This window comes from Prionailurus viverrinus, chromosome B1 (assembly GCF_022837055.1).
Source record: "Prionailurus viverrinus isolate Anna chromosome B1, UM_Priviv_1.0, whole genome shotgun sequence".
NCBI classification, from domain to species: Eukaryota; Metazoa; Chordata; class Mammalia; order Carnivora; family Felidae; genus Prionailurus; species Prionailurus viverrinus.
Genome location: NC_062564.1, coordinates 132,656,651 through 132,680,134, shown reverse-complemented (window position 1 = coordinate 132,680,134; position 23,484 = coordinate 132,656,651). Strand labels below are relative to the sequence as shown.

Here is a 23,484-nt window from a genome sequence, read left to right as displayed (position 1 = left end):
GAGATCATGACCTAAGCTGAAATCAGAGGCTTAACTGACTGAGCCACCCAGTTTTGGTTTTCTAAAATCAGGTTCAGATTTTTGATAAGGGGACCAAAAAGACACAACAGTGGGGAAAAAATAGTCCTTTTAGCAAATGGTGTTGGGACAACTGGACATCCACATGCAAAAGAATGATTCTGGACCTGTACCTCACACCACGTATAAAAATTAACTCATATGTACTATATACCTAATTGTAAGAGCAAAAGTATAAAACTCTTAGAAGAAATCATAGACCTAAATCTTCGTGACTTTGGATTAAGCAATGGTTTCTTAGATAGGACATCAAAATCATAAATAACTAGAGAAAAAAAGAGATTAACTGACCTTGATCAAAATTAAAACCTTTGGTGCTTCAGAGGACATTATCAAAAAAGTAAAAAAGGCAATTGTTAGAATATGAGAAAATATTTGAAAATCACATATTTGATAAGGGATACTATCCAGAATATATAACTAACTCTTCCAACTCAGTAAAAAGTCCAATTTTAAAAATGGGCAAAGTATTGGAATTGCCATTTCTCCAAAAGAGATATACAAATGGCTAATAAACACATGAAAAGATGCTCATCATTAGTCTTTAGAGAAATGCAAACCAAACCCACAAAGAGACACCATTCTACACTCAGCAGTATGGTTGTAATAAAATAGACACTAACAAGTGTTGACAAAGATGTGGAGAAACTGGAAATATACTTTGCCAGTAGGAACACAAACTTTGAGAAACACTTTATGGCTTCTTGAAAAAGTTAAACACAGATTATTGTATGAACTAGCAACTCCACCCCAGGCATATACACGAGAACTGAAAACATGTTTTTACAGAAAGACTTGTACAGAAATGTTCATACCAGCATTATTCATAATAGTCCCAAAGTTCAAGCAACCCAAATAAATGCCCATCAACTGATGAATAAACAAAATGTGGTGTCTACCTACAACAGAATATTATTCATCCTCAGAAAGGCATGAAATACTGACACATTACCATACAGATGAACATTCATAACATATTCTAAGTGAAAGAAGGCAGAGGCAAAGGATGTTTTGTGTAACTGAATTTATACACAATGGCAAGAGTCAAAGCTTCATAGAGATAAAATATCAATAACAAGTGACAAAGTGGGTTTAATAAAGGGTTAGTATCCAAAATATATAAAGAACTTACACAACCCAACACCCAAAAAAATCCAGTTAAAAAATGTGCAGAAGACATAAGTAGACATCTTTCCAAAGAAGACATACAGATGGCCAACAGAGACATGAAAAGATGCTCAACATCACTCATCATCAGAGAAATACGAATCAAAACTACTGTGAGGATGTCACCTCACACCAGTCAAATTGGCTAAAATTAACAACACAGGAAACAACAGGTGTTAGTGAGGATGGAGAGAAAGGGAAGCCCTCTTAACGCTGTTGGTGGGAATGCAAACTGGTGCACCCATTCTGGAAAATAGTTTGGAGGTTCTTCAAAAAGTTAAAAATAGAGGGGTGCCTGGGTGCCTCAGTCAGTTAAGCATCTGACTCTTGGTTTTGGCTCTGGTCATGATCTCATGCACTAACAGCCCAGAGCCTGTTTGTGAATAACATAAACCCATTAATTTATATTCTCTAGTAATGAGAATATATATATACATATATACATATATATATATAGTTTTTCGTGACTATATAGAAAAAAATATATATATAGTTTTTCGTGACTATATAGAAAAAAAATATATATATAGTTTTTCGTGACTCAATTATTATGTATTTAAAGAAATAAATTATTTATGTTTATTACATCCAGAAATTAGATTGAAGGAAGTTCAATGTTTTCTAAAAACATTATTGTACTGGGGCGCCTGGGTGGCGCAGTCGGTTAGGCGTCCGACTTCAGCCAGGTCACGATCTCACGGTCCGGGAGTTCGAGCCCCGCGTCAGGCTCTGGGCTGATGGCTCAGAGCCTGGAGCCTGTTTCCAATTCTGTGTCTCCCTCTCTCTCTGCCCCTCCCCCGTTCATGCTCTGTCTCTCTCTGTCCCAAAAATAAATAAACGTTGAAAAAAAAAATTAAAAAAAAAAAAAAACAAAAAACATTTTTGTACTTACTTAATAAGTGTAACTTATTAAATATTCTTTCTTCAACAAAGCAGTTTAAAACAACCATGAATTTGTTAAGTCTAAGCACTTCTTTGCCTGGATGCAGACTCTAACATTCATTAAGTATTCTCACCTACACATATACTATGGCAGTTGTTCTCAACCCTCAACCTTTACTAAACATTAGAACCACTTGAAGAACTTTTAAAGATTTTGGTGTCAATTAAAATCTCTATTTTTGGAGGACTTACACTTGGGGAAGTATTTGTAAAGCTTTCCAGGTGATTATAATGTGCAATCAGCATGGAGAACCACTATACTATAAAATATTCTAAATGTGTAATAACCAAATTTTCTGTTCTATCTCAGGATACTTGACATAGGCGAATTGACCTGCCAATTAGATCATCAGAGAACCCTAATATGACAGTGGTGGGTAAAATTTATGAACTTTTCATTCTTGTGCTATTAAAATCCACTTCCTTTCTGAAGATATTGCAGAAGACTCCAACTTTTGGTGCCTTTTTAACTTCTTTGGATTTTTAAATAACTAATTTTTTCCAACAAGTATTCAATAAATTTTAATGGAAACATACTAGGTACTAAATACTCTAATTTTTCTTGCATATTCTGTTATACCTTGATGTCTGTTCTTTCAATTAAATATTTAACATCTCCAATAAGATCATAATCATGCTGAAGGCATGGACCAGCATTTCACCTCTGTAAAACATATAGTATAGTGAAATAGATAGACTTTTCTGTGGAACAATATGGAATGCAGAGTCCAATGTGTATGAATACGTATTCCAGTTTTGCTATTGTGGTCTCAAATAAAGTAATTTCCATGAACCAGGATTATCTTGACTATAAAAATATATGATAACTTCATTTGAAAGTTGTGAGGATTATATGAGATCTCAACACCTACCATAGATCTAACCATGAAAAGCATGCATTTGTACAGTCATCCACTTATATAGCAAATATTCAAGTTCTTGTTCTCTTAACAGTCACTTTTTCAGATGTTAGATACACTGAATGAATCAAAACATATTACATCTCTGCCATAATAGTGCCTAACTTTTCATGAGGGACTCAGACAATAATAAAACACACATATTTTTTTTCTTTTTTGAAGAAGGCAGGGAAAGGAAATGATAATGAATATATTATAATCAATAGGTTGTGTAGTGAAGGGTTTTTTGAAAACAGGACATTTGAGTAGCTAAAATGATGCAAAGGTGAATTTTAAATGTGTATCTTCTTCCTGTTGAAGAAGGAAGGAAAAGATGGCATAATGGCCCTGCCATCTGAATGAAATCCATGTTTTAAAGAGACAACAAAGGGTTCATCATGGCTTAGATGCATTTAGAGAGACACAGAATGGTAGGAAATGAAAGTGAAAATATTGCCAAGTGTAAATTATATAAAATTATAATAAAAATGTGTGGTAGGCAGAATGATCCCCAAAGCTGTCCACATCCTAATAGCCAGAACCTGTAAATATTTTGTGTTACATGGTATGGGGGAATTAATATTTTAAGTGGGATTAAGTTTGCTAATCAGATGCCTTTAAAATAGTATTATCTTGGATTTTCTCAGCGGGCCCAATATAATGTAATTCACTGGCCATTGCCGGTTTTGGAGATGGAAGGAGGCCACTAGCCAAGATATATGAACAGACTTTAAAAGCTGCAAAAGTCAAAGAAACAAATTCTCCCCTAGAGCCTCCATGGGGAGTACAGTTCTGCTGACACCTTGATTTTACCACAGTGAAACCCATTTCAGATATGAAATTTTAAAACTTAACAATAAATGTGTGCTATTTCAAGGTGCTAAATTTGTGGTAATTTGTTGTAGCACCAACAGAAAACTAGTACAATATGATAAAGATGACTTTGGTGAGTCCAGAGAAGAGGATCACCTCAACTGATTAATACTTTAAGAAAAGCATTTGGCTTCTGTATGGAGAATCATGTGTAGGGAGCAAGAGTGGAAGCAGAGAAGTCAACTGGGTAGGTATTTTAGTAGTTCAGGTAAGAGACGATGGGCACTTGAGCTTTAGCTTTAGCTAACAGATTTGATGCAAGGCATGATAGCAATAAGGAAAATAAAATATACCCAAACTGCTTTGATCTGCAGGATGAATTATAAAGCTATTTATATAATTGAAGTGAATTTGAAGTGGGACTTTCCCTACTGCACATACAACACCTAATACCTTAACAACACAGTAAGCACTCAATAAACATTTAATGAAAACAATAAGAATACTGTTGAATATGATGATGATAATGGCAATGAAAATAGTAATGATCCAAAATGATGATATTAATGGTGAAAAAGATAAGAAAAACAGATCCTTAATGGGCCTCTATTGAATATTACAAATAAGCATGTTAAATACTACTGTTTAATTTTCCCCTAAATTTTTTGCTAGGATTCTAGTGAGTTGGTTGCAGTGAGACAAAAACAGAAGGTATACCATGAGCTACATATAGATTTGATTCCATATAGATGCTTAGGATTTTCTCTTAGTTTGTTTTTAAACTTTATTATCATGTTAGCTTTAGTCAAGTAACCAAAAATTAAATTCTATGATCCTCTTTATAAATCTATTATGCCTCCATATCATATAGAAAAACCTTAGCAAGCCCTGTACATTTAACATTTGTCAACATTTAATTACCACAGGTATTGTTCATTAGGATAGAACTTTTTGTTTACTGCAGTGTCCCTATCACCAAGAACAGAAAATTGCATATATAGTGCTCAAAAGACTTGTTGATAAAATGAACAAATTGATACGTCTTTTCTAATCTCTGTTTCATTGGTATTGCCTGAATAATGCAAATCCTAGAGGGACTTAATTTACCAAAATGTCCAATAAATTAAGTTTGGTTTACAATTATATGGGTAATAGCAGACATTCTTTGAGAACAACATAGATAAGATTTCAGGCCCAACATTCTGACATTATTTAAAAAAAAAACAACTCAACAAAGTAGTTCTCTGTAGGACAATACATTCATTTTAGGTATACCTTGCCAACATAATAAAATAAGAGTTAGGTTTGATATTGTGCCTGTTAATATACTACTACTTCATTACTTTCTCTTGAAGAATTACAGAGGAAAAATGACCAGATATTTAGGTATGTAGAATACAGATAATCTTTGGATATATGATGCTCATTTGTCTTCAGTGTTTCCAACACCCACATTCATAACCTGAGGAGTAGGCTACGCCCAAACCACCAAATATTCCAGGGTGCCTGGCTAACTCGGTTGAGCGCGCAACTCTTGATCTTAGGGTAGTGAGTTTGGGCCCCATGTTGGGTGTAGAGATTCCTTAAAAATAAAATCTTTGGGGTGCCTGGGTGGCTCAGTTAAGTGTCCGACTTTGGCTCGGGTCATGATCTTGCAGTTTGTCAGTTCAAGCCCCATGTCAGGCTCTGTGCTGACAGCTCAGAGCCTGGAGCCTGCTTTGGATTCTGTGTCTCCCCCTCTCTCTATCCCTCCCCCACTCATACTCTCTCTCTCTCTCTCTCTCAAAAATAAATAAACATTTAAAAAAAATCTTTGAAAAATAGTTTAAAAAACTATTGTTTTTAAACATTTAAACTAAATGTTTAAAAATATTTTTTAAATATAACATTTTGAATATTAAAAAAGGAATTCTGTCAATAGACTTCTCTCTCTCTGCCCCTCCCCTGCTTGTAGGCATGCTCTTTCTCAAAATAAATAAATAAACTTAAGAAAAAAAAAGTTAAAAATAGAACTGCCCTCTGACCCAGCAATTGCACTACTAAGTATTTACCCAAAGGATACAAAAATACTGATTCAAAGGATACACGTGCTATATATATATTTTTTCCCTGTCTTTAATGTTTGATGATTTGTGTAATCTATCTCAGGGTAATCTTGATTGGGGTCCTTTGAGCTTCATGCATATGGATGTCCACATCCCTTCTAGGATTCAGGTAATGTTCAGCCATTATTTCTTGAAAATATATTTGATCATGACCTGAGCTGATATCAAGAGTCAGATGCTCAACCAACTAAACCACCCAGGCACTCCTCAGCCATTATTTCTTTAAATAAACTTTCTTCCCCTTTCTTTCTCTCCTCTCCTTCTGGGACTCCCAAGTTGAAATATATTCATTCACTTGATGGTGTCATGTAGATTCCATATACTTTTATCACTTTTTTCTTTTTAATTTTTGTTTCTCTATATATTCTAAATGACCTGTCTTTATTTTCTGATTCTTCATGCTAAAGTCTGCTGATGAAATTCTCTACTGAATTTTCACTTCTGTCATTATATCCTTACACTTAAGGATTTCTGTTTGGTTCTTTTTTATGGTTTTCATTTGTTACATTTTTAAATTTTTTTCAAGTATTTTTTTATTTCATTTAGTTGTCTGTGTTATCTTGCATCTCACTGAATTAAAAAACTTTTTTTTAACATTTATTCATTTTTGAGAGAGAGAGAGACAGAGTGTGAGTGGAGGAGGGGCAGAGAGAGAGGGAGGCACAGAAACTGAAGCAGGATCCAGGCTCTGAGCTGTCAGCACAGAGCCCGACGTGGGGCTGGAACTCAGGGACCATGAGATCATGACTTGAGTCGAGGATGGACGCCCAACCAACTGAGCCACCCAGGTGGCCCTCATTGAGCTTTTTATGGATAATTATTTTGAAATTTTTTTGGCAATTTGTAGATCTCTATTTGGGTTTGGTTGCTGGAGCTTTATTAATTTCCTTTTGTGCTGTCATGATTGCTTAATTCTTTATGATCTGTGCAGACCTGTGTTGGTATCTTGCATCTGAAGGAGCAAGCATCTCTTCTGGTCTTTACAGATTGGTTTGGGCACACAAAAACCTTCTGTTGGTCCCTGGGCTGATGGAACTGCCTCTGGGATTTCAGCTGGGATTTCAGGTCATGTGGCTGCTGCTGGTTCTGCAGTGAGGTTGCAGCTGGAAGACCTGATCCCTGGGGTGATGGGACTGCCTCCAGGACCTTGGCCAATAGAGTTGGCACTGAGACAAGGGTCAGCTTTTGGTTCTGCAAACAGTAGGCTTGTTACCAGGTACGCAGATGAGGGTGGCTTCTGCAAGGTTCCTGGGAGGGTTACCAGCAACCTGGGAGTTCCTTGGGTGGCCAAACTGGTCTGAGGCTGTAGAGGCTGGAGCTGAGTCATTGCTTCAAGGTCCACAGCTGGGACTGAAGTCTGTAGTCCTGCTCCAGGGGTATGGATGAGTGTGCCTCTTAACAGGTTCCTAGGAGGGTAGGACTTCCCATGGACCATGACCAATGGGGTTGGAGCTAGGTCACAGGGCCACTTCAGGATACACAGTCAGACCACATTCAAGAGGCCTGCATCTGGTGGCTGGGAGGGGTCTCCCATCATGTCTCTGGTGGGCAGGACTACTCCTAGACCGTGGGTGAGATGGGCTGGAGCCAGCACAACGACAACTTTAGGATCCTCAGGCAGACAGAGGTTGGCGGGTCTGTGTCTGGGGACATGGATAGATGGCTCTCTCACTGGGTCTCTGGGTCGGAAGGATTATTTCTGGACTAAGGCTGAGAGGGGCCAGAGCTAAGTCACAGGCTGCTTCATGGTCTACAGCTGGAACTGAGGCCAGTGGACCTATTACTCAAGGCATGGGTGGTGTGGCTCCTCTTTGTCCCCTGGAGGATGGTGCTATCAACAGCACCAAGACCAAATGGGGCTGCAGCTGAATTCACAGATAGCCTGGGCTCTTTTCTGGGTCTGTAGTTATTATTATCTAACTATAGTTTGTGAGTCTGTCACCTGGGTGCAGGAATGCCTTTTCAAAATGGTCCTCCTCAGTCTTGGGTTTTACTGGGGTTTTGCAACCTTTTACCTGGATCCTGAAGCTCCCACAAAGACACTTTTGTCCATGGACAGCCACTAATTTAGTGTTGCTGTGGGGGGAAATGAGAGGAGGACCTCCTATTCTGTTACTTTGCTCTATAATTTTTAAAGTAAATATAAAAACAAAATATGACACATGGCCTAATCTTAAAGAGAACACAGGCATACCCCGTTTTATTGAGCTTTGCTTTACTGCACTTTTCAGATATTGCATTTTTTATAAATTGAAAGTGTGTGGCAACCCTGCATCGAGCAAGTCTACTGGTGCCATTTTTCCAACAGCATTATGCTCACTTCATTTCTTCATGTCACATTTTTGCAATTCTCACAATATTTCAAACTTTTCATTATTATTATATTTGTTATGGTGATCTGTGATCAGTGATTATGACTCACTGAAAGCTCAGATAATGGTTAGCATTTTTTTTAGCAATAAAGCATTAAAAAATTTTTTTTAATGTTTATTGATTTTTGAGAGACAGAGAGAGACAGGTGCAAGCAGGGGAAGGGTAGAGAGACAGGGAGACACAGAATCTGAAGCAGGCTCCAGGCTCTGAGCTCTCAGCACAGAGCCCCATGTGGGGCACAAACCCATGAGCTGTGAGATCATGACCTGAGCCGAAGTTGGCCACCCAACCAGCTGAGTCACCCAGGTGCCCCAGCAATAAAGCATTTTTAAATTAAGGCATATAGATTGTTGTTTCAGACATAATGCTATTATATACTTAATAGATTATAGTATAGTATAAATATAAAATTTTATATGCACCGGGAAACTAAAAAAATCATTCAACTCACTTTGAGATATCTGCCTTATTGTGGTCATCTGGAAACCAAAGCCGCAATATATGCCAGTATCTAAAACCAAGGTAGTCCTGGAAAGTATGGGTTATGTGGTGGCTCTAGGTATGAGAAGAAGACAAGCACAGAGCTGAGGGAGAAGAAACTGGAAATACAAGTAGAGGATGGAGCAAGGAGTCTCTTATAGGCTGTGTACATATGAGCTACCAAATAGTTCTGAGCAGGAATATCATCTGTTTAAAAGTTTCTGGGTCTGCAGAGTTGGTAAGGAGTGTGGCATTAATGAAGCAAAATAAAGACAGTGAGATTGTCAAAGAGTATTTGGGAATTGGCTGGCTATGGGTAGATGATGGGGAGGGGGCAAGAAAGAGTTTGACATATATGAGGGACTAGGCTGACCAGTGTGTTAGAGTGATGTGGGGATATGGCTCAGTAGAGAATTCTCAATGGGAGACAGAGGTGTAGAAGTCACTGTATAGAGTTAGAAGTTGAAGAAAGAGGCATAGGGCCAGCTTGTGTAAAGAAAATGAATCCAGCAGGAGAGGCGAATGCAGAAAATGCAGTAATTATCTAACCACAAGGTGATGGAGGCCTAACTCAGAATTGAGCTCAAGGGGGGAAAATGGAGAAAGGGATGTTGGAAAGACTGAAAACAAAATACTGACAAGGTTTGGTGACTGATCATAGAAAAGGTTTTGAGTCTAGTGCTTGAGAGAATGAAACCCATGACAAAGTGGAGAGGCAAAGAGGGGAAGACAAGTTGTCTTTGGTAGGGTGAGTTTATGGTAAAGGCTGAGGTGGAGATAGCTGACAGGCACTAGAATGCTAGAACTGAGTTCAGGTCCAAGATACTTGATTTGAAAACTATCATGCTATGACTAGATTCACTGTGGAGGGGACAGGAGACAGAGATGGAACAGGTAGCCATGGAAGGAGACATGAAGGTCACTGAATTTGGAGGTGGGAATGGAAGGGAAGGAACATCACAGGTGGAAGCAACACAAGAAATGGGGAATTTTCAAGAATATGTGAAGAACTACAATACATTGAGTATGATCAAGATTGGTTTTTAAAAAGTAGAAAGTATTTAAAAATACATTCTGTATAAATACATTGAAATAAGTCTAGGAGAATATACAACCAACCTACCATAGCAGGAGGAGAGGGGAAGGAGTTAGAATTATGGAGCCAGGGGGCGTCTGGGTGGCTCAGTTGGTTGAATGTCTGACTCTTGGTATCAGCTCAGGTCATGATCCCAGGGTTGTGGGATTGAGCCCGGCATCAGGCTCTGTGCTGAATGTGGAGTCTGCTTAAGATTCTCTCTCGCTCTCCCTCTGCCCCTCTTCCCCTGCTCTCTATCATTCTCTCTCTCTCTCTTTACTAAAATAAATAAATTAAAAAAAAAAAAAGAATTATAGACCCAATGATTCATTGGGAACTTCAGTGTTATCAGTGATGTTTTAAATTTTTCTAAGAATCATCTATTCCCCATATAACTCATCAAAAATATTGAAAAATGGAATCAATGGACAGGAAAGCACTTTTAGAATAAAACAACTCTCTTGGACAGAAACACTCTCTCAAGAAAAGATTTGTCTTTAATACACGTTGACTTATTGTAGTTTACCTTATTTACCTATCAAGTTAAAAACAACTCTGCAACAAAGATACTTTCTTTAGTTGTATATTCTTCATCATATTATTTTAGGTAAATAACTGGCAAATGGTAACTATTTATTCTGATTGCAGAAAAGGAAAGCATTTAAATCACTCTTCATTTCTTTATCTCTTTATGCAAGAGCCAGGTACAAAACTTTCACTGTCTATGTATCTTTAGGACCCTCACTGTGGGACAGGAGACCACAACTTCTGTTCACACAGAACCACACTGGGTAACTTTTCTGCTTATGACAATGGACCCCTGACATTTTTTTAGTGAAAATCCCAGGATGTTGGAGCTTTTTTTCTATGTCTCCCTGAAATACTGATCATTTCGATAACTTCTGATTACAGCACTGCACACCATTACCTAGAATCCTTCCAGATTCTGTCCAAAGAGCTTTCCTTCCCTCTTCTCCCTAAATCAGCTTCCAAGAGGGCCTGACCTTTATTCCTGCCACCGTACTGTTCGATGAAAAGTATGAAGGAACAAATTCTCTTAAAATGTAACAAACATAACCTTCTCTGCAGACAGCATTTACTTATAACAGTAGTTGCATTTTAGCAGTTTGCAATCAAGTGGCTTTCTTGTTAGAGTACATCCATTTCTTACTACTCCAGCAATTGTTTGTTCATTTGTTTTGGTACTTGTATTTTTTTTTAAACAATGTTATTGAGGTATATTTTATACATCCTAAAATCTACCTTTTCAAGTCTACACAGTTCAGTGATTTTTAGTAACTTTACCAAGTGGTCTAGCTATTGCCATAAATCAGTTTCAGAACATTTTCATTCCCCCCAAATAAAATCCCTCAGGGTATTTACATTAATCTCTGTGCCTCCCTGGTCCTCCACCCCCAGCCCCAGAGAATCACAACTCAACTGGCTATTTCTTTAAACATGCCTTTTCTGGACATTTCATATAAATGGCAACATACCATACATGGTTTCTTGAGTCTTCACGGATTTTATAGAACAAAACTAGAGATTTTCCTTTGGCCTTTAAGAAAATGACACATTTAAAGAAATATATTACCTTTCAAATAAAACCTTGCAATAAATACTATTAAAAATCTAAAAAACTAAAATATTAATCCATTTTATTTAAGTTCTAAAATTTAAGAACATTCTGAAGGTAATATAGTGCTAAAACATGAAATGATCACTTAACCTATCTCACACATTGAAACAGATAGTAAGACAGCTATCCCTAAAGATTTTAATCATTTTAACATCTCCAACTTTACATGTAATAGAACTTACCCTTTTTCCTTTTGAGGATGGATGTGTAACTTTCCCTTCTAGGAAAAATTTTAAATGGCTGGTTTCTTAATATATTAGTTAATGCCTACAGGTAGGTGTGTGTGTGTGTGTGTGTGTGTGTGTGTGTGTGTGTGTGTGTGTGTGTTATTTTCGTCCTCAGTATCTTTGAAAGGAATAAGAGTATCATGTGTAGCGAAAGGAACTGGAATGTTCCAGCCTTGCTTAAAAGGATGCACCTGTCCAATAACCTCCTGTTTTCTGTGAGTGCCTCTGATCCTCCAAATTTGTACACTGTGCTTACAGTGTGGAGAAGGGCAGGCACTGACTCCTTTGAAGTAGGCAGGTCAGATTAGAAATTATGCTTTTCAGTCTATTGTGAGTTTCAGTAATGCACACATCTCAACTAAAAAAAAGAATTTTTAATAGTATTTTTGAAACTGCTGCTGTGAGTTTTAGAAGACATACATGGATTAGCTAATGCTTTCACTGAATTAAGTGAACATGTCAATAAGTACTTCTGTCTTTGGCTTGGAATTCAGTATAAAATAGATAATTCTACTGAGCTCTAACAAAATCAAGAGATACTTATCCTTAAGCTTTTTTCATTGAATCACTCTAATTGGGACAGATTCTATGAAGAAAAATGATTGTTTATATGATCATAGCCTCAATGCCAATTTTTGAAAATTATAGAAATATGGAAAAAAATGTCATTCATCTAAATAAATTATGCTCCAAGATAGAAATCAGCCTGTAAGCAGTAAGTGATATACCCTCCTTTTTGAACTCTCAAAACATCACACTTTAAGTGCGTAGCTCTCTTTATTTTTGCTGCCACTATCTGAAGACTAGAAAATAGTGAATACATGCTGGTAACAATTCATACTTCTATTACATCTTAAGAAGAAATGAGACTCCCTAGAAGAACTGAAATGAAGAAGAAAAAGACCAAGTGAGACAACCTGGGGAAAAATACTGAACAAGGCCTCAACTCTAAACATTCAAAGGTATCAAAACACACTGTTAGCCAAAAATTGCTTCTCAAAAGCCCTAGAAATTAGCCTTTAACCTGTTGTTTAAAAATCATAGGACACTTCACCATTCTGTAAATCTCAGTACCAAAAGGTTCTTTCTTGGTTTTATCTTTGTTATTAACTAATATGGTAATTCTGCTGTAAACCAAACCATGAGGTATAAAAGTGGTGCAATGATTTTTAAAGTGCAGACAGAACGATTTTTTTTTTTTTGTAAAGTAAACCAAACTCACCAGGTCATAGACCAAACAAGAATAAATTCTGCTAATTTTTTTTCCCCAAAGAGCAACTACAGAATAAAAAAATCAATACTAGGAAAAACCCAGCTAAAGGCTGCCTGACAATTCCTAGAAAAAAAGTTGGTAAACCAAAGTAAATCTTGTATTAGGTAATAGGCACACAACAATGTATTTAATACACTATTGCCAACCTTTCTGTTTTAAGACTGGCACAACTGGGGCACCTGGGTGGCTCAGTCGGTTAAGCGTCCAACTTCAGCTCAGGTCACGATCTCATGGTCCATGAGTTCGAGCCCTGCGTCGGGCTCTGGGCTGATGGCTCAGAGCCTGGAGCCTGCTTCCAATTCTGTGTCTCCCTCTCTCTCTCTGCCCCTCCCCCATTCATGCTCTGTCTCTGTCTCAAAAATAAAATAAACTTAAAAAAAATTAAAAAAAAAGACTGGCACAACTAATCAACTGTTAAGGAAAATCTTCCTTAAAGATTTAGAAAAAGTTGCGTGTATATCACATATACCACTTTGAATTTATTTAAAAATTTATGAACTAGAGTGCCTGGGTGGCTCAGTTGGTAAAGCATCCTACTTTGCTCAGGTCATAACCTCATGGCTCATTGGTTCAAGCCCTGCATTGGGCTCCATGCTGAAAGCTCAGAGTCTGTAGCCTGCTTGGGATTCTGCGTCTCCTTCTCTCTCTGTCCCTCCCCCATTCGTGCTATATCAAAAATAAACACTAAAAAATTTTAAAAAATTATGAACTAATAACTTGTTCTGGACAATAAATAGAAACAGCTTCATCAGTGCATTTTTGAAATGAAAATTGCCATAATATCCATTCTCTTACTTCAAAGATATATGAAGGATTTAAAGTTTATTTTTAGTTAAATTTATTTTAATTATCTCCATTTGTCTTTTGACAATTTGTCTCACCATCTATGAAGAGGTATATAAAGAGTAAATAGTAAAATCTCTGAATGGACATTACAGATTATGGACAGAGACGAGAACTTGGATGAGTTAATATTGCATGATGATGAGTAGCATGGTTTCTCTTTTTTTTTTTAAGTATTTATTTTTGAGAGAGAGAGAGAGAGAGAGAGCCTGCGAGCGAGCATGCTCAGGAGAGAGCACAAACGGGGGAGGAGAGAGTGAGGGAGAGAGAGAGTCCTAAGCAGGCTACATGCTGGTCATGGAGCCTCATGTGGGGCTCAATCTCACCGACCATGAGATCTTGACCCAAGCTAAAATCAAGAGTCAGATGCTCAACTGACTGAGCCACCCAGGTGCCCTATGAAACTTCTTCCTTTTCATTTTCTGCCTGGATGAATTAAAAAAAAGATATAAAGAACAAATACTAAAATTTTTCTTTTCATTATTTCATTAAGGCATTCCTGGCATAACTCTCTACCAAGTAATTTCAGAAGATAACATCTACACTAGCTCTTGTCACCCAGCCACTTGACTTGGATATTTAAACTAGAGAAGAAAACTTTAAAAAGGTCCAGTATTTCTATCTTTGGCCTTTATTATTTTTGGAGCTTTCCTCACTGCCCAAGGCCAGTTCCTCCACTGATGACACCCTTGCCGTTCAGTGGTGAAGACTGCACATTGCACAAACCCGGCCCCAGCAGCACAGCTATCCAGCAGGTGCATAGCCTGTGCTTCTCAAGATGTTGCTCCCTCATTTCGGAATTCCCTCTGGATGCCTTGTTGTATTACCTCCAGGCTAGGAACATCAGCGTCTTTCTGTCCATGCATGCAAACCGGCCTTTCAGTTGTTAAAATATTATAACACCCCAGATGGAGTAAAACAAACAAAACAAGCCCAACCCTTTCTGGACCGAGTCCACTCGTGCCCTCTGTCAAAGTGCAGACTAATCTGCCCCTTTGCCAAGGCTCACAGGTGGCGCTGGGTCCACCATGTGGCCTTCTCACTGATCCCACGCACCCATAACCTCTCCTTCCGCACAGATGTCACAGGAGCCTTTATAAAATACAAGTCTGCTTGGATTGCCCGCCACCTTATATTCCTGCGATCACATTCTGTCATGGTCAAGAGAAAATCCAAAGCCTTTAATATGGGGAACAGTTTTTCATGATCTGATCTATTCAGCCTCTTAGCCCACCTCTAGCCTCATCTACATTCTAAACCCCAGGGTTCTGAATCCACTGCAACACTTGCTGTTCTCTGAGCTGTCCTCACCACCCCACATGTCCTGGCACATGTTGTTTTCTTCCAGGAGCACCTTGTCTCGATTTACCTGCCCCCCAAACTTCTATTTATCCTACTAGTCCTATTTCTAAAGTCGTCCTCTTTCTGAAACCTTCTCTGATCCTCCTCTCCAGACGTGGTCTGTTCCCCTCCTCTGGCCTCACAGAGCACCCTGGGTATTGTACTGGAAGCTTTTTAAGAGCACCTGAATCTTATTTATGACTTTATCACCAGACCATTTCACAGTGCTTGGTAGATGATGGGCACCTAGTATATGTGTGTTTAATGATCACAATTCAAGTTTTATTTACTTTTCCTCTGTGTCCCCAAGTGTAAGACTTAGGTCTCTTAATTCTCTGAATTGCCAGCACCAGCAAGTAAATGACACATAACTAGATCTCCATAAAGATTAATGACAGTTGAATGAATCAATACTATAACTACCTCCAGCCCTCCCTTGTCTCACTGATCCTGCAGGCTGATGAAAGATTACTTTTTCTAATATACAATTTTCCATGGTTCCTATCACCTAGTCCTACCCAGGTGAAACTTTTACTGGCTTCCTATTACCTACAGGATGAAGCCCACTTCCCTAGCTCAGTTCTTTTGCATAGAAATGCACTTTCTTTGACCTTCACCAACACTCTCTTCCCCCTTTGCATCTCAGCTTAGGCTTTCCCTGCCCAAACTAAAATTGTCTTTGCGTGAGTCTGGGACATTAACCCGATTTAGTTTCTTAATATCCCCACTTATTAGAGCTGAAATGATCTTCACAGGCTCCCCACTGCCCCCCGCCCACTTTTTCTAAGTGTTTTCCTATTACTCCCTTCACTAAAATGTAAGTTCCATAAACACAGGGGCCTGGTTGGCCTTGTTCAATGCTGCATCCCTGATCCTAAAGCAGTTCCTGGAACCAGAGATTAAGTGCTGATCATTTGTTCAGTGAAGGAAAGACTAAACCCAAAAATATTTCTAGTTGGCATTCAAGGTCCTCAGTGACCTGGGCGCCCTCCATTTTCCCAGCCTTATCTCCAACCAATTCCTCACATGATACCTGTTTGCTATTTCCCAAATACCTCTATTATACTTCCTGACTAGGCCTTCTTTTTCTTCCTATTTAAATTCTCTTCATCTTTTATAGGAATTCCTTCTTTCATAAGGCAATCCAAAGTGGTAAGCTCCTGAGCTATATTATTTATCTATTTAATGTCTTAAATATCTTTCAATTCTCTAGAGCTTTCTTATAATGGATTTTTTTAATAAATGGGCTTTAAGTTATAACAAAAGACTGAAAATTCTTAAAGGGAAAAACTTCCAAATGCTAGGAGTTAATAAGATTCAGACTCCATTTTATCTATTAAAAAAAAACCAAAACAACCCTACAGGTCTTCTTCAAGTATAACAAAGAGGTTTGCTTTCCAGTATAATGTGCAACATAATAAATAGTTAAAATGATACATTCAAATGTGTTAGTGACAGCTGGTTCCAGTAACAACTCTGATGTCCATTTTGACTGCAAATAATACTGGCCACTGACCATATTATGAAAAGGGAACCAAGAAGTAACTCTTCCCACTTACAACTCTGAGCCTAGCACAGTCCAGTTGACTAGATACTTTGTTTTAAAACATAAACAAAAAAGTACATATAACAAACCAGGAACACTTCTGTGGTAAGAACTATTACTCAAAAAAATTCCCAAAACTTAGAATGAATTTTAAATAGTTTTACTGATCTGCATCCTGTTGACCCCGGTGGTAGTAACATGCAAACATTCCTAAGTATGCCAGGCTATACATGGGAGCAGACAATACACGATGTAACATGTAAACAAAAGAAACATGCCAACCTGGATACCAACTTTGCACCACTAGCATCTTCTGCTGAATTCACATCATTCCAGTAGGGTTTTCTACGACTTAGCCGCAGGCTGACCTGAGGAACACCATCTGACAGCTCTGGTTGTGGTACTCTGTGTGACTGAATAGATCCCTCACTCCTGGATTTTGGGATCTAGAAAATACAATTTGGGGAGGAGGGCAGATTTAAAAAAATCTTTCAGATTAAGTTATCAAAGATAATTTGTTCTAATTTATTAGTAACCTAATGTATTAATGACATTCCAGAAAAATACCAACCTAGGTATAGAACTTAAAATATTAAAAATAAATTGCTAAAAAGCAAAGGGCACAGGGAAGGGGAGATATCAACACTTCCAAGGGGAACTTTCAAACCATATACAGCCCACATCCCTCTCCTGGATTCTGATACAAATCTTCCCCAGGCTTACCCCCTCCCTCCCTCCCCTAGCCCCCACCATTAGAATAATTATGCTGTATAATGAGAGATTATGAGAGTATATCAGAGTGGCAACCTGGAGTGAAGGAAAGAAGAAATAGAAAAAGACAGGGGAAAAAAAGGGCTGAGAACCACTGAAATGAAGGATGACAATACCAGAAAGGTGTCCAGAAATATTTACTACCAGCAAGTAAAATCTGCACCAGTTCATAATAGTTTCTGTTGTCATCTTCTTTTATAGGGCAAAATATGGTCTAATACACTTTTAACTAAAGAAATAGCTAGGAAAAATGCACCTTTTTAGTTCTCTTCTGTCTCTAGAAGCATGGGCAACACAAGTGCCAAGTAAACCCTGGTGTACTGACTTCTCCTAGCTAAGGTTATGTGCTCCCTCCAGCCCCAGAAACACCCTAATGCTTTTATATTGCATCAGAAACAATGTGAATACAATTGATATCCTTCTCCTGAAATTGTGTAAAAATCATGTGAGAGTTTCAGGAAAAATTCACACCCTCAGGTCAATTGTATTTGTTACACCGGAAGCTCTTTCTCATCTCCTGGACTTTTCTAATACTTGTCCTTCAACTGGAATGTCATCTATTCATCACTGGCCACTCACCAATTGTCTAAGACCAAACCAAATCTTAACTTCCTTTGAGGCTGAGAGAAGAATCCACTTCCCGGGGCGCCTGGGTGGCTCGGTGGGTTGAGCGTCTGACTTTGGCTCAGGTCATGATCTCACGGTTCATAGGTTCGGGCCCTGCGTTGGGCTCAGTGCTGACATCTCAGAGACTGGAACCTGCTTTGGATTCTGGGTCTCCCTCTCTCTCTGCTCCTCCCCTACTCAAACTCTGTCTCTCTCTCAAAAATAAGTAGAAAGATTAAAAAAAAATTTAAGAATCCACTTCCCACAGAGCGTCTCTAAGTAAGCTCAGGTCTTAATGACCTTTCCCAACTTTGAATTCCTGTAATACACTGCCACAAAATCCATGCTTGATCTCATGTCGCCTGATAGTTGTTTTATATTTCTAAGTTATATGGCCTCAGCCAGATGTCTGGACACAGAGATTATAGTCTCATTCTCTTCCCCTTTCTCCTCCTCTACCATGTCCTTTTCCTCCTCTTATTTATGTTATTTTTAACATTTTAGCCATTGAGTCTAGTTAAGTTTTGAACCCATTAATACTTATTGTCAGACAACACACTTTTTTTTAGAAGATATTTTTTCTTTTCTTTCTTTCTTTTTTAAGTTTATTTATTTCGAGAGAGTGCATGAGCAGGGGAGGGGCAGAGAGAGAGGAAGAGAGACAGAATCCCAAGCAGGCGTTGCAGTATCAGAACAGAGCCCAACATGAGGCTCAAACCCATGAACCATGAGATCATGACTTGAGCCAAAACCAAGAGTGAGATGTTTAACCCAGTGAGCCACCCGGGTGCTCCAACAACACACTTTTCAACTGTAAGATATTCCAAAGACACTGACTGACCAAGAAACTAGGGTAACAGGCAATTAAAAAAAGTAATATGGGGACAGTTATAAACATCAATATTTAATAAATTCATACCTCTATGAGAATTACAAAAATAACACATGAAAATAATTTAGCAACTAGTTACATTTACCACAGAGCAAAGTAAATACTCAAAATATTAATTTTAATATTAATTTAAATTAATTTAATATTAACAACTTATTAATATTGTTAAGTAAAACTTGCCCAAATCTGACAATTACCAATGAATTGTTCCATTACATTTCTCTGTAGAGTGTTCACAAAAGTTCATGAAAATCAAGGGAAAGTGAATTTTTTAAAATTATAAACTATAGTTCACTGGGATATTTGCCAAGATTACTTATGAAAGAAATATTTAGGTAAACAGCAAGAGAACATATTAAAAGTACAAATATATGCTATTATATATTTCATAAAAGGGGCTCTTTTGCATGTAGCTATTTTTCATATGAGTAGACAGGAAAAATAAATACACTGAAAAAGTAGTAAGATTTCAAACTAGTTAGCTAAAAAATCTCATACCCAGACTTAATTCTCTCAATATTAAAACAAATATAAGAACAGTTGTTTGGCAACATTTTATGGTGTTAAAATAAGGACATAGCATTTTAAGTTCAGTGATAATTTGGGGGTTCTAAAGTTGATTCAATAGTTTATGTAAAGGAGAAATATTCTAAGGTAGAAAGGTAACATGTAGCTGATTCCACTTGGTCAGTTTACATTAAAATAGACTACATAACACAGATCACTTAAGACTCAGATACCATAAACTATATATATCAGGTACATTTTTCAAAGTATTATTCTGTGATGATTTAATCTCTATAAAAATAAAATAGAGGGGCGCCTGGGTAGCTCAGTCCATTAAGCATCTGACTTCGGCTCATGTCATGATCTCATGGCTCATGAGTTGGAGCTCCACCTCGGGCTCTGTGCTGACAGGTCAGAGCCCGGAGCCTGCTTTGGATTCTGTGTCTCCCTCGGTCTCTGCCCTTCCCCCACTCATGCTCGGGTGTGTGTGTGTGTGTGTGTGTGTGTGTGTGTGTGTGTGTCTCAAAAATAAACATTAAAAAAATTTTTAAAAATACAACAGGATTGTCATTAGCCATGAACTTTAAAATATAAATTTATTAATATATACTAAAGTAGTCCAAAGAGCTGAGCTTATGCACAAGGACATGAAAACACCACATGAAGCCTATGAGAAAACAAAATTGTTAGAAAAAGGTAGCTCAGTAACTCTGAGACCATTAGAACTATAGAGTGTATATATATATATATATATGTGTGTATATATATATATATATATATACATATATATATATATATACACACACACACACACATATATATATACACACACACACACATATACACACACACTATATATATACACTATATAAATATATATACACTATATATACACTAAATATACACTATATATACATATAAACTATATAAATATATATATACACTATTTAATATAAATATATACACACACACATTTTAAAAGGAATGCATGTTTTTATTTTATTTTATTTTATTTTATTTTATTTTTAAAATTTTTTTTTCAACGTCTATTTATTTTTGGGACAGAGAGAGACAGAGCATGAACAGGGGAGGGGCAGAGAGAGAGGGAGACACAGAATCGGAAACAGGCTCCAGGCTCTGAGCCATCAGCCCAGAGCCTGACGCGGGGCTCAAACTCACAGACCGAGAGATCGTGACCTGAGCTGAAGTCGGACGCTTAACCGACTGCGCCACCCAGGCGCCCCGGGAATGCATGTTTTTAAAGGAGATAAATGATACCATCATGAATATGTACCTTCAAGACTACACATTTCATTACAGATATGATTACTGTAGGAAAAATAGACAAAAATTTAAAATCGGCTGCTCTACCTTTGTCATTAATTTTAGTACAAATGTATTAACTTTGAGAAAAGGAAAGAGATCACTGTCTTTGCCTTAGCTGGAATTGAGCTTTTTAGAAGCACGTGATTTGAGCCTTGGCCTTATAAGGTAGGTAGAAGAGATAGTTTTATTTTTATGCTCTGAGTGTCCACCTCAGATTGTGTAACATTTACACTTTAAGGTGGTATTCAGGGCTCCTTTCATCATAGAACTCTCGGAGGAGGAGGAAGACCCCAGTTATCCAAGGCAAAGGATACAAGGAGACATCTTATTACAGTGTAGCCTTAAAGCACTTGTTCTCTCCAGCAGCCAGTTTTGTCCGGAGACATTACTGGTTGTCATGATGGCGGTGAGTGGGTGTGCTACTAGAGTCTAGTGGGTAAAGACCAGGAATGTGATGAAGCATCTTACAATGCACAGGACAGCCTGTCACAAAAAAGAGTTATCTGATCCAAAATGTCAGTAGGGCTAAAGCTGAGAAACTCTGATTCAGGGGTATGGTAAGAAGAACCCTGTATTGACCCAGCTCCTCTTTTTCTATCCTTTTCTTCTGGCTCCACCCTCCCTTTTTTTGCCATTGCCAAGATGTAATGGGCCCAGGTCAGCTATAGGTTTAGCAAAAATGGGCCAGCTAGGTCATCTAGGCCTGCCTTGTCTAGTCATGGGTGATATTGATTCTGTGAGGTTCAGTCAAGCTCTGTGGGGCAGGGACTCCAAATAGGGCTAAAAGCCTGACTATGATAAATGGAGTTCATGTGCTTCGAGAGATCCACCTGCAGTTTCCCTCATAATATGTGGCTGCAGTTGGAAAACTGCCAACCATCTGGAATACTGAGGTGACAAAGCTTTTCCTTTCCACTGGAGATATCCATTAAGTCACAGCAGACTTGGCTTCGTTTTTTTTTAGTGATTGCTTCATGATACTGTACTTGAAGGTGAAAACTATAAAAGCCCCCAAACCATTTATGAAAAACACTTTGCTCAGAAGAATTCTGCCATTGACTGTTTGAGATAAGGATCTAGGCACTTGTGTGATTGATGTGTATAACCGAAATACTAACAATTCCAGAGACTGTAAAAAGAGCACATTCCATGCATGTATTTGCAGGCATGGAAGAGTCTAACACAAGTAATTCAAGCTGCTTTAGATTTTGAGATGCCATGGGGCTAGAAACAAAAGAATAACCTTTGATAAAGTAAAATTAGGAAATATTCTCCTGAATGTTGCTGCTATTAGTTGTAAAGATGTAGTGTTACTCTGTGTTAGGCATGGTTCCATGAGATGTATATCAATTAATCTATTTAAATGTCATGACAACCCAAAGAGGCAGGGACTATTATTACCACCTCACAAATGAGGAAACTGAGGCATTAAGAGTTTGAATTACTCGTTCTATTGAGTAAGTGGCAGAACTACAGTTACAACCCAGGGAATCAGGCCTCAGTACTCGTGCTTACCATTACTTTCTATATCTGGTTACATGTTAAACATTAGAATTGCAAGAAGAAAAGACACTTTTGGATGAAAGTCACGTTACAGTCCATAACGCAAACCATTTTCTTCCCTTTTTTTGGCATTAGTAGTTAAAACTCTCTTTAAATTTATCTCTCTGGCATCTACTGAACTGTTCTAGCAGTATAATCTTAGGAGAAAAAGTCAGTTATGAGGACAAAACTATACAGAAAATGTATTCATATTTTTTTATTTATAATGGGCCAAAAATGTAAGCATTTTACAAAGTCAAATTACTATCATAGGCAATTATAGCACATCTATATTTTGAAGGATATCTCAGCCATTAAAATATCTCTAAAGTTTTTAATGAGACTGTGAAATTGTGTTATGATATATAATACAGTGTGAGCCCATTGAGCAAATAAAAATGCATATAGGTATATACCTCCAATAAAACTCAGATCATCACCATACTTAAAACATACACAAATAAATTTCAAAGGCCAAAAAACAAATTTTGTCACAGTCAACACTGCCAATATTTTAACATGGTCTCATCTTTAAAAATCGAACAGGAAATCCAGAACCAGAAAAACATCTGTGAAACTAGGCTCTGATTTACCTTTATACATTGATGTGACTAACAACATTAAAAAATCATGTGCCTCAATTTAATATTTATCCATATGAACCTATCACTGTGAGGCCACAATTGTAAGTCATAAGTACAGGCCCTCCGTCCCCCAGGCAACTGCAGGGTAAGAGTTGTGTGTCCTACAGGACTGAAACAAAGGGATGGCAGGTGAGTCAGGAGGAAAGGCTCAGTTGACTAGACAGGGACCAGTCTCTAAAATCCAAATCTCCCTTTTCTTTGTGTAGGTGGAGTGAGTTCATTGCTTCTTATGGGTTTCTTCCCAGCCAAGTAATGTGCATATGAATCAAGTGCAGGAAAATTTATGGGTCTTCAGAATGATTTGATAGTTATCTAGCTGTGTTTGAGAGACAAGATGAGCCTACGGTCCTCCTACTATGCCGCCATCTCAGCTCCCCTCCTCAAGTGCAGGACAA

The 23,484-nt window shown here is 37.8% G+C and overlaps 1 protein-coding gene across 7 annotated transcripts in view; it reads right to left on the bottom strand.

Annotated features, from left to right (window-relative positions):
* The window catches only part of FAM13A (family with sequence similarity 13 member A), a 417,828-nt gene that overhangs the window by 114,865 nt on the left and 279,479 nt on the right, over nucleotides 1-23,484 (bottom strand). For all 7 annotated transcript variants that reach the window (XM_047855783.1, XM_047855780.1, XM_047855782.1 and 4 more), the window contains one exon: nucleotides 17,084-17,247. In XM_047855783.1, coding sequence (XP_047711739.1) covers nucleotides 17,084-17,247 — 164 coding nt within the window. The remainder of the gene's footprint in view (nucleotides 1-17,083; nucleotides 17,248-23,484) is intronic.